At 46.1% G+C, this 12,460-nt stretch overlaps 2 protein-coding genes across 10 annotated transcripts in view; one reads left to right on the plus strand and one right to left on the minus strand.

Annotated features, from left to right (window-relative positions):
• Fubp1 (far upstream element binding protein 1) overlaps window positions 1–1,921 on the minus strand; it is a 41,349-nt gene extending 39,428 nt beyond the window's left edge. For 8 of the 9 annotated variants that reach the window (XM_045138715.1, XM_045138712.1, XM_045138714.1 and 5 more), the window contains exon 1: window positions 1,704–1,921. In XM_045138715.1, the coding sequence (XP_044994650.1) occupies window positions 1,704–1,823 (120 nt within the window). In that variant the 5' untranslated portion in view covers window positions 1,824–1,921. The remainder of the gene's footprint in view (window positions 1–1,703) is intronic. The other variant, XM_004653641.2, reaches the window with a different exon arrangement.
• Dnajb4 (DnaJ heat shock protein family (Hsp40) member B4) overlaps window positions 1,885–12,460 on the plus strand; it is a 45,135-nt gene continuing 34,559 nt past the window's right edge. Inside the window, exon 1 of the mRNA XM_045138717.1 lies at window positions 1,885–2,006. The gene's annotated coding sequence lies outside the window, so the exon portion shown is untranslated. The remainder of the gene's footprint in view (window positions 2,007–12,460) is intronic.

Below are 12,460 nucleotides of genomic sequence, written 5' to 3' on the forward strand. Positions count from 1 at the left end.
GCCCTGATGTAGTCAACTGCCATCAACAATGAAGGCTTGTTACCTACCCAAGGCTTGTTAGTATTCAAATCTAGCTATATCTTTTCTCATCTCATTTCCCACTCAATACTATGTTCTGACTGACTTTATTGAGTTCTTTTAACGAAAAAGAACTTGGGCTAGAGGGATGGCTTAGCGGCTAAGACACTTGCCTGCAAAGCCAAAGGACCCAGGTTCGATTCCCCAGAACCCACGTAAGCTAGATGCACAAGCAGGCCCACTCATCTGGAGTTCGTTTGCAGTGGCTGGAGGCCCTGGCGAGCCCATTCTCTCCTCTCCCTCTCTGTCATATAAATAAACTTCAAACTTTGATATTTGACTATTTCTTTCCTGCAGTGTACTAATTTTCACTCTTCATTGCCTTGCAAGAAAGAGAAAGGTACAGGTTAGGCATCCTTCCTGGTATATGCACAGTACCCAGTTCACAGAAATGATGTGATTGTTTGTACATGTGGACAGGTGTCCATATTCTCTTCTTAATCAAAGCATTAACCTGGGTATCTGTTTATTTGCATTTGAGTCCATGACTAACTCATACCTTCTTAGAGAAAAAGCACACACACACACACACAAGAATACAAATCACATATTTTCGTAAGTTTTTGTCAATGACATAAATGATTTTTCAACTGCTATAATGTGTATGTTCAGAAGTTTTGTGGGGAAATAATACAGCGGTATTACGAAGTTGTAAGCTTTTGTTAACTACCCTCCTAACACTATGGGTTATAACTAAGTCCATGGACATTTTTCTAACTACACTAGCAAGGTAAGGGTGGTGATTCATTACTACAGAACTGGTAAATTTTACTTTAATTTTCTTGGATATTTTCGAGGTAGGGTCTCACTCCGGCCCTGGCTGACCAGGAACTCACAGTGATCTTCCTTCCTCAGCCTCCCGCACACTGGGATTAAAGGCGTGCGCCACCACACCCGGCTTGACTATTTATTTGGTTAGTAATCCTTCAGTCATGGAGAGGTTAACGGGGCAGACTCCTAAAAGACAGCCCAAACTTCTAATTGCCATTCACTGGAAACTAGAATGCCTGCTTTACTCCAACAGCGTGTCCGAGAGAGAGTTCACGTTAGCTTCCACACAAGCCTCCATTTCTGAGTGGCAAGCAGACCGAGGGGTATTTCACGTGAACAGCAGCCCTCAGGAGGACGCAGGCCGGCGGGGCCCTACCACGCACCGCCCAAGTGACACAAAGGGGTCGGGCCGGCTCACGTCTGCGATCGGAGGGCCCGGTTCAAAGCCAAGCCCCGGGCATCATGGGCCCGAGGCCATTTTGGAGGGGAGACAGAGACACACACACACACACACACACGCCTGAAGAACTGGAGGACGGACACTCAACTCCCTCCCGGGAGCGGCTGCTCTGTCCACGACCCTGCCGGTGGCGCGGAAGGAGCGCACGCGCGCGGCCATCTCCCATGATGGAGCCCGCCTGCGGCCGCACGGTCCCCGCACGCGCGCAGGCCACGGCGGAGCAGCTGCGCGCGTGGGCGCTCCTGCCGGGCCCCACGCGGGGATGCCGCGTCTCCTCACGCACTCGCTCACGCACACTCACACGCTCACGCACACACTCACGCAGGGCTTCCTCGGGCGGCGCACACACACGCCCGGGGGCTCGCGGGGAAGCGGCCGCGCGCTCCACGCTTACCTGCCGGGCTCTCTGCAGCGCGTCTTTGAAAGCATCGTTCACTCCGCCGCCGCCGCCACCGCCGCCACCACCACCAGCCGAGCCAGAGGAAGGCGGAGGCACCGTCGAGTAGTCGGCCATGGCCACGCTACAGTCACCGCTAGCGCTTCTTCCCCGAGACCTCCTCCCAGCTAACCGCTAAGAAAGGAAGAAGATGGCGGCCGTCGGGGTTCTATCACATTCTTGCGCGACTATCGTGCCGTAAAGGGGCGGAGACTGACACCGGGAAGTCTCGCGAGGGTTCCGAGGGTAACGGGCCACCGAGTAAGCTGCCGGCGCCGGGGAGGAGGGGGGGGGGGGCAGTATCGCGAGACCTGGCGGGGATCCCGCGAGAGTGCGGTTTGTCTCGGCGCCTCCCGTCCGCCGCGCTCGTGCGCGCGTGCGTTGTCAAGGGGTGAGGTCGGGGTATTGTTCCTTTCGCGCCTGCTGGTCGGCGCCTGCGGGCTTGGGCTGCGGGCAGAGCAGGAGAGAAAGAAAGTCATTTCCTTACCCGTCCCCGCCTCGTGGAGCTGGCCCGGGCCGAGCGGGTCTTGAGTGTCCGTGGGGAAGGGCTTGACCCGGACGCGCGTGACCGCCACGCAGCCGTGTGCGAGCTGCGCGGCGACGCTCGGGAAACGTCGGCCTCGCGGAGCCGCGTGCGGGCCTGGCTGCGCGGCGGCGCGGGCCGGGGTGAGTCGGGCGGCCCGGCCCGGCGTGCGCACCCTGAGTGCTCGCAGAACCCCAGGCCGCCCGGCGAGGGGACCCCGCCTGTCCCCCCCCAGGGGCGGGGTGTGGGAGCCAGGCTTGCGGTCCTTGGGGTGCTGCTCTCCTCCGCCCGGTGCTCCGTCCTCGGGTCACACAGCTCACACTTCAGTATATCAGTGTTAACAAAGAGGGAGGCGAAATGGACGTAGGACATGCTTTTCTCGCTCTTTCTTTCCTTTTTTATTTTTTTGGGTTTTCGAGGTAGGGTCTCACTCTAGCTCAGGCTGACCTGGAATTCACAATGTTGTCTCAGGGTGGCCTCGAACTCACGGCTATCCTCCTACCTCTGCCTCCCGAGTGCTGGGGTGAAAGGCGTGCGCCACCACGCCGGGTAAGGCATGCTTTTCTTAATGTTAGTGTTGCAGGGTTTGAGAGAAATGTACGCTGTCGGCGCCCTGAAAGAACTGCACTTGCTCAACACCAAAGGCCAGCCAGTTAGTGCGCTTTTCTTCCGGGCAGCTTTCACCATCTTGCCCACGATCTCTGAATTTCTATGGAAATTGTAGGATGTATTAGACTACAGACTTAATCATAGCAGTTTGTAAGAAAACTGTAAAACCCGTGTTGCTTTTTTTTTGGAGGAGTGGGGGTAGAGAATGGCATGCCAAAGCCTCCAGCAGCTTGCACCACCTCGTGCATCTGGCTTATGTGGGTTCTGGGAAATTGAACGTGGGTCCTTAACCACTAAGCCATCTCTCCAGTCCCTGCTTTGCGTTGCTAAAAATTTTCAGATGTGTTTTGAGAAAGCCTGTCCAGCAAATAGCACTTACTAGTCAGTATTTTATTTTATTAGTTAGACTCGTGTACCAGTTAAATCTTAGTAATTTACCCAAGTATTACTTACCATGCCCCATGTTTTATTTCATATATGCCATAGTTGGGGTTTTCTCCAAATAACTGAAAATAAAGACTTCCCCTCTAGTTTTTTTTTTTTTTTTGGTGGTGATTTTTTTAGGTAAGGTCTCCAGCCAGGCTGTGTAGCCAGGACTGGTTTTGAATTTATGACAATCCTACTTCAGCCTCCTGAATACTCCTGAGTACTGGAATGAAAGGCTTGAGTCACCATGCCTAACTTCAAATTTGGGTATTCCAAATGAGAACCAGTGAAGTCAGTCTAGACTGGGACTTCCCGCATCAGTACTAGTGGCACATTGGACCACTAATAATCGCTCGGTTTACTGCACTCCATGCGTCCCGGTATATGCAGCCTTGACTTTGGCTTCCAGCCGCACATGCCAGTCGCACCTCTCCCACCTGTCACCTGTTGTGATAAACAGAAAATACCTTCAGATAGTGCACGCACTCCTTGAAGGACAGAGTGACTCTTCATTGAGAGTCGTTGGGTAGTCTGGGTCAGGAAGACCTTGTTGCCCGTGTATGTTCTCATTTCTCTTCACTCCCACTACCCTAGTCTGTTACTATCTCTTCACTTCTGCCAGTTTCTCTCTACAGTTGACTGAAAAAAAAGGAAGAAGTTTTATACAGACATATAAGTTAGATGCATATTGTATTATATATACACGCATACATTATATAGAGTTTAAAAGTAACAAGCACCAATGTATCCACGCTACAGGAACATCCTTCCAAGGAATGGGCCATTATCACGCTACTCCCCACCCCACACATAAAAAAGGTTGGCCTCAGACAGAGTGGGGAGTAGTTGTGTACTGGGGAGGCAGAGGTAGGATTGCGTTGAGTTTGAGGCTACCCTGAGACTACATAGTGAATTCTGTCAGACTGGGCCAGACAGAGACCCTGCCTTGAAAAACAAAACAAACAACAAAAAAAATTTTCAGTTCGGGTCTCAACTCTATGCCAGGATGACCTGGAATTCACTATTCACTCTGTAGTCTCCTACCTCTGCCTCCCAAGTGCTGGGATTAAAGGTGTGTACCACCACACCTGGCTTCAAATTCCTTTTGTAGTTGAAGATTACCTTGAACTCCTGATCTTGCTTCTTCCCAAGTGTTGGGATTTCAAGCAGTTTAGGTGTTTGTTGAGTGAGTAAATACTGGGGGCAGGAATGGAACAAACCTTTACAAGTTAGTTAGTTAGTTAGTTTGTTTTTCTCACTCTGATCCAGGCTGACCTGGAATTAACTATGTAGCCTCTCCCTCCAGACATAAAATGCCCTGGATATCCATGACCTCATAGTGCCTGACACTACCTACTCAAGACCATCATAAGAGGAGGAAAAGAGCATGACATCAAAATAAAAGAGAGACTGATTGAGATGGGGAGGGGTTATGATGGAGAATGGAATTTCAAAGGGAAAGTGGGGGGAGGGAGGGTATTACCATGGGATATTTTTTATAATCATGGAAAATGTTAATAAAAATCGAGAAAAAAAAAAACTAAGTATTTTCAGGGTGGCCTTGAACTCAGGGCAATCCTACCTCTCAACCACACAGTGTTCATATATGCCCTGTCTTGTCATTTTCTTTCTTTTCTTGTTTGTATATATATATTTTTGAGATAGGGTATCACTCTAGCCCAGGCTGACCTGTAATTCACTATGTAGTCTCAGGCTGGCCTCAAACTCACAGTAATCCTCCTACCTCTGCCCTCCTAGTGCTAGTTATTTATTTATTTTTAGTATTTATTTCAGAGAGAGGGCATGCCAAGGCCTCCAGCCACTGCAAACGAATTCCAGATGCGTGTGCCACGATGTGCATTTGGCTTACGTGGGTCCTGGGGGATTGAACCTGGATCATTTGGCTTTGCAGGCGAGTGCCTTAACCGCTAAGCCATCCAGCCCATATTTACTTATATTGTTTTTTCTTAGTCAGGGTCTGACTGTAGTCCCAGATTGGCCCTGAACTCACTGTGATCCTATCTGTTTCCTGAGTCCTGGAACTAAAGCCCTGTGCCACCACTCCAGCTTCAAGTAGTTTTGATTAAAATATATATATATACATCAACTGAATTGTGGAGAAATGATAGCCAGTTACTTTGTAAAGCTAGATACCTGTGAGATCTATGTTCACATGCCTTTTGTTTTTTTAATGAGGTAGGGTCTTACACTAGCTCAGGCTGACCTGGAATTCACTATGTGGTCTCAGGGTGGCCTCAAACTCTCAGGGATCCTCCTACCTCAGTTTCCCAAGTGCTGGGATTAAAGGTGTGAACCACCATGCCTGGCCAAATTGTGTTTTATAGTCCACTCTTGATAACTATTGGAAGACAAAATATTTTCCAGAGAACTCATTAATTAAAGATGGGTGGGTATGAGATATAAGACTCACTTAGGGCTAACAGTTGCTTTTAGTAGAATTGTCTTCTCTGCTGAGGTTTCCATGTCTGTTTACAGCAGTGATCTCTTGGGAATTTACCTTCTGATTATGTTCTGTTTTGTTGCTTCAAATCATTTGTCTTGTTTCATTTATTTTAATTTTTATTTATTTATTTATTTGACAGAGAAAGGGAGGGGGAGAGAGAAAGAATGGGTGGGTCAGGGCCTCCAGTCACTGCAAATGGACTCTAGACACATGTGCCCCCCCATTGTGCAGCTGGCCATCAAGGATCCTGGAGTATTGAACCGGGGTCCTTTGGCTTGGCAAGCAAATGCCTTTTTAAAAATGAAGTTGAGCTGGGTGTGGTGGCCTGCACCTTTAATCCCAGGGCCTGGGAGGCAGAGATAGGAGGAATGCTTTGTGTTCGAGGCCAGCCTGAGACTGCAAAGTGAATTCCAGGTCAGTCTGGGCTTGGGTAAAACCGTACCTCAAAAAAAGAGGGCGGGAGGACTAGAGAGATGGCTTAGTGGTGGTTAAGGCGCTTGCCTGCAAAGCTTAAGGACCCAGGTCTAATTCCCCAGTATCCACATAAGCTAGATGCACAAGAGGAGTTTGCAGTGGCTTAAGGCCCTGGTGCACCCATTCTCTCTATCTGCCTTGCTCTCTCAACTAACTAAACAAAATGAAATAAAGAACCCCCCCCCAAAAAAAATGTTTGAAAAGGCATGTACTTGGGAAGAACAAGGAGTAGAACTTTTTACACAAAGTATCTGAAACTTACTTTTTTTAATTGTTTTTTTGAGGTAGGGTCTCACTCTAGCCCAGCCTGATTAAGGCTGGCCTCGAACTCACGGCAATCCTCCTGTCTCTGCTTCCCAAGTGCTGGGATTAAAGACATGTGCCACCACGCCTGCCTAAAGTTAACTATATATATTTTGAGACAGGGTCTCATTGGAACTTTCAACAATCCTGCTGGGCTATAGAGTGAGAACCTGTTTCCAAGCACACAAAACGCCTTTGCTGCTTAACTATGTCCTTTAATATGACTAATGATTAAAAGACCATAATTGCAATCTTTAAATGGTCCAGTCTTAAGGACAGGCACTCTCTAACATGATGTCTGCCATGTAGCAGGTTTCATTCATTTGTTCAATACCATAAAAATTGTGCTAGGTGGGGCTGGAGAGATGGCTTAGCGGTTAAGCGCTTGCCTGTGAAGCCTAAGGACCCCGGTTCAAGGCTTGATTCCCCAGGACCCACGTTAGCCAGATGCACAAAGGGGCACACACATCTGGAGTTCGTTTGCAGTGGCTGGAGGCCCTGGCGCGCCTATTCTCTGCCGCCTCATAACCCTAGCCTGTATCTGGCCTTCGTCTAGGTTATTCAAACTAGAAGTCTTGACATCTTAACATTCTGTCCCAAATACCTCTTGTTGGGTTAACTTGCTCACCATGTGTTCCATTTGGATCTCTTTGAGACCTTCCTTTTCTTTACTCTTTGAGTCACTTCACTCATTCTCAACTTCTGTTTTATTTTCTCCACTCCAATATATAGCTATTAGTCAGTTCAACTAGACTTTTCCATGTAATTGACGTTGTTAGTTATTTTGACTATTTTGTGGGGAGTGGTTTCGAGAGGTAGGGTCTTGCTCTAGCCCAGGCTGACCTGGAATTCACTGTATAGTCTCAGGCTGCCGTGAACTTGCAGCAGTCCTCCTACCTCAGCCTCCCAAGTGCTGGGATTAAAAACCTGGCAAAGAGAGAAAGAAAGAATGAGCCTACAGGACCTCTAGCCACTGCAAACAAACTCCAGGTGTGTGGTGGTTTGATTCAGGTTTCCCCCCATAAACTTAGGTGTTCTCAATGGTAGGTTCCCAGCTGATGGGGATTTGGGAAGTAACACCTCTTGGAGGTAGTGTATTTTAGGGGGGAGGCTTGTGGTTATTATAGCCAGTTTCCCCTTGCCAGAGCTTGGCACACACTCTTGTCCACCTGATGCTTTTGTCCACCCGATGTTGGCAAGGAGGTGGTGTCCACCCTCTGCTTATGCTGTTGTTTTTCCTGCCACCATGGAGCTTCTTGAGTCTATAAGCCAAAATAAACCCTTTTTTTCCACAAGCTGCTCTTGGTCAGGTGATTTTTGCCAGCAACGCGAACATGACTGCAATAAGTTGTATGTGCCACCTTGTGCATCTGGCTTTAAGTGGGTACTGGGGAATCAAACTCGGGTCATTAGGCTTTACAGGCAGCAACTTAACCACTGACGATCTTTCCATCTCCAACCCTTTTTTGGGTTCTGTTCTTTGGTAACCTAAACCTTATTATCAAAGGAGATGGTGGTATTCACTGCATACATTTTGGCCAGAAGTAGTAAAAGGCCTTTTTAGTGGTTCACATATAGAATATTCAAGTTCAGAGCTGCCCTAAGGCCAGTTTAGTAGCTCAGCATTTCATCTCCTCTCTAGTTTAGTGTGTTGGCTTAGCTCCTTTGTAACTACTTAATAGTTGCCACAGTTCCAGATGTTACGCACTGTTAAGTGAAAGAAGAAGCTCTTTAATCCCTGCCCATCAGATAGCCTTATAGCAAAGCTGAGCTGAGTCCCAGGCTTTTTTTTTTTTTTTTAATAAGGATAATAATGCTTTGCAATAATTAAGATTCCTCTGCTAGGGTAAGAGAGTCTAGTCATAGTTACTATTTCTGCAACATCTGTGAATTGTCACATTCCATCCTTGAAATCATTTTAAATAATCTTCATTCTGTTACTTTCCTTTAATCATATATATATATATATATATATATATATATATATATCTTTTTTTTTTTTTTTTTTCCAAGGTAAGTTTTCACTCTAGCTCAGGCTGATCTGGAATTCACTATATTGTCTCAGGGCAGCCTTGAACTTATGGCGATCCTCCTACCTCTTAACTCCCAAGTGCTGGGATTAAAGGCCTGTGCCACCCAGCCAAGCTAATTCTGTGATTTTATATTTTTATTTATTTATTTATTTGACACAGAAAGAGGGTGAGAGAGAGAGAGATTGAGAAAATGGGCAGGTCAGGGCCTTCAGACATTGCAAACAAACTTCAGACACATGCACCCCCTTGTGCATCTGGCTAACGTGGGTCCTGGGAAATTGAACAAGGGTCTTTTGACTTTACAGGCCAATGCCTTAACCGCTAAACCATCCCTCCAGCCCCTAATCCTATGATTTTAAAGAGCACTTCTATTTCCAGTTCTAGTCTTCTGTCTGAATTACTTTTATAAATACCTGCTTGCTAGACATTATCATACCCCCCTCACTGTATGTGTGTATGTAGCCCTAAGTATAAAACCCAGTGTGGTGTGCATGGTACATAAGCGCTGTATCGCTGAGCTATACACACAGCCCCTCTATGTATTTTGGGGGTCCTTTTAATTTTTACTTATTTGAGAGAGAGAAATAAGCAGGGGCAGGGGAAGATAGAGAACGGACATGTCAGACCCTTCAGCCACTGCCAACGAACTCCAGACACATGCACCACCTTGTGCATCTGGCTTACCTGGGTCCTGGGGAGTTGAACCTAGGTTAGATTTGGCTTTGCGGGCAAGTGTCTTAACCACTGAGCCACCTCTCCAGTCCCCCCCCCATGTATTTTAAAAAAATGTTTATTTGCCCATATGTGTATGTGTATAGGTAAGTTCACCAGGGTCTAACGCCACAGCAAACAAATGCCTGTCTGGCTTTTTGCATAGGTGGCTAGAGAATTGAACCCAGGCTAGCAGGCTTTGCAAGCCAGCGCCTTTAACTGCTAAGTGGTCTCCTCAGACCCCTCTTTATGTATCTTAAAACATAATATTTCCTGTAAAAATTCCCTAACCTGCACACTTGTACTTCTCTTTCTAGTTGAATAAATAGCAGTTATTTTCTGAGTTTGCTAAAGATGAAAATTCTTGGTGTCATTGACTTCTCTTATGTTCCGTATCTGACTCAACAGGAAAATTTTATTGATTTTATCTTTAAAGCGTATACAGAAATTGATCACTTCCTCCGTCTCCATTGCTGCATCATGGTCCCAATCACCTGAACTTATTATAGTGCTTTTTTTGCTGCTGCTGTTTTAATTTAATTTATTTTTGTTGATAACGTCCATAATTACAGGCAAAAAAAATCATGGTAATTCCCTCCTCTCCCACATTACCCTTCACAACTCCACTCTCCATCATATCCCCTCTCCTCTCAGTCTCTCTTTTATTTTGATTTCATGATCTTTTCCTCCTATTATGATGGTCTTGTGTAGGTAGTGTCAGGCACTGTGAGGTCATGGATATCCAGGCCATTTTGTGTCTTGAGGAATATATTGTTAGGAGTCCTGCCCTTCCTTTGGCTCTTTCTTTCTGCCATCTCTTCCGCAATGGACCCTGAGCCTTGGAAGGTGAGATATAGATATTGCAGTGCTGAGCACTCCTCTGTCTACCATGATGCTTTCTGGGTCATCCCAAGGTCACTGCCATCTGAAAAGAGAAGGTTCTCTAACCAAAGGTGAGAGTAGCATTAATATATGGGTATGAAAATTAAGAGAAGTGCATACTGGACAGTTTGGTGAGCGTAGTATATACATTTAGCCAGACACCAGCAGATGTTATACCCCTAGGGCTCATGACTACCCCTGTTGTAGTCTTTCATTATTAGGGATGTATTCCCTTCCATGGAGTGGGCCTCAAGTCCAATTAAAGGGTGGTTGGTTTCCCCCATAACAGATGTGCCACTATTGCACCTATTGGCTCATGTGGCCTGGCCAGCCAAATTTAAGGCTTGCAGTGTCCACTATTGAGTATCTCCACTGGTGATTTCTCTGTCTCCCATTGAACTTCATGCAGTATAGCTTTTTCCAGCTTTCTGTCAGCTGGTCTACATGGAGGAAGTTTTCAGCTCAGCTCCAGCAAGATTTCTCAGTGAATTTGCAGTTCAAGTATGTGGAGTCTTCAGCAATAGGGTCTTACCGTCTATTCCTGGTGGGAAACAAAGGACCTCAGCAATGGCTTGTAATGTTTTGAAGGCATCAGAGGCCTCCCTGGCCAACAACTTCCCAACTGGAAGGTATCCCATCCCTGGCACTGAAAATTTTCTAGTAACAATCTATGGCTTCTGAGTATTCCATTGTCCAAAAAATTAGGATTCCATATGATTTATTTATATCCTCTTAGATCTTGATTAGCCCTCCCTCCACATTTTCTTTACTCAATCTCTTGCCCTGACCTCACTTAGGCCTTTTCACCCTCATTAATCTGTCCTACTTACATATATACAATAGCATCCTATTAAGTCTTCCTTCCTCCTCTCCTCCTTCTCTTTCCCCCTCTCTCTTTCCTTCTCTCTCTCTCTCTCTTTTTTTTTTTTTTTTTTTTTAGGTAGGTTTCACTCTAACCCAGGCTGACTTGGAATTCACTATGTAGTCTCAGGGTGGCCTTGAACTCATGGTAATTTTCCTACCTCTGTCTCCCAAGTCCTGGATTAAAGTTGTGAGCCACCATATCTGGTATACAATGCATCTATTCTTGCTCTGAACCCTTTTTCTTTTCTGTGACATCCCCTAAGAAATTATGTATGTTTTTACAGATCTCATCTCTACATTGTCCTCCTCTTCTGTTGCCCATTTCCTGTATCCCTGCCTTATAACAATGCTGTCTTTTCCATCAGGAGAGGTATTTGAAATACATAAACTATCATCCCATTTCATTTCATTTCATTTCATTTCCTTCTTACTGTTCACATCACAGCATTCTGGCTTTTGCTTTTTTACTGTATTATTTTTTTGGCTTTTGCTTTTATTAGTCATAGCAGTTTTGTAGATTTGTTGTAAGATTAAATGAGGTTATATGTGTTAAGTTTTAGAATAAAGCTTACATATTAAAAAAAAGGTTTGCACATTAATAACTAATAAAAATTCTTACCATAGTGCTGGAGAGATGGCTTAGCAGTGAAAGTGCCTGCCTGTAAAGCCTAAGGACGCCAGTTCGAGGCTCAATTCCCCAGGACCCACATTAGCCAGATGCACAAGGGGGCACACGCGTCTGGAGTTCTTTTGCAGTGGCTGGTGGCCCTGGCGTGCTCATTCTCTCTATCTGCCTCTTTCTCTCTGTGTCTGTCTGTTGCTCTCAAATAAATAAATAAAATAAAAAATTTTAAAAATGCTTACCACCAGGCGTGGTGGCACACACCTTTAATCCCAGCATTCGGGAGGCAGAGGTAGGAGGATTGCCATCAGTTCAAGGCCACCCTGAGACGACACAGTGAATTCCAGGTCAGCCTGGACTAGTGTGAGACCCTACTTCGAAAAACCAAAAATAAATAAATAAAGATAAAAATGCTTACCATGCTTAACTGTTACTGCTGAAGCCAAAATCATGTGACTCCTGTGTTCCTTTCCTACCCTTGACGCTTCCATATTTTTGGTGGAATACTCTTGTTCTGGAACACCAGTGTTTACCAGGGCTCTTTTCTGTTCCAACTAACAGAATCTCTGCTAGAAGGCCTGAAGACAGGTGGTTTGCAGAGGCAGAACTGTCAGGAGTTTGCAGTTTGCCTCTTGTGCTAAGTCTCTTGCAGGACTGTAAGAGAGTGAGTGCTGAGTTCTCTTCATCTCCCAACAGGAAGGCAATGCGAGGCTTTCTGCGGGGTCCTCCAGAGATTTTCTTGAACATCTCACTAGGCAAAACAATGTCTTGTGTCTGTTCCTACATGGACAACTGGCCAAAGGA

The sequence above is a fragment of the Jaculus jaculus genome, chromosome 19 (assembly GCF_020740685.1).
Source record: "Jaculus jaculus isolate mJacJac1 chromosome 19, mJacJac1.mat.Y.cur, whole genome shotgun sequence".
NCBI classification, from domain to species: domain Eukaryota; kingdom Metazoa; phylum Chordata; class Mammalia; order Rodentia; family Dipodidae; genus Jaculus; species Jaculus jaculus.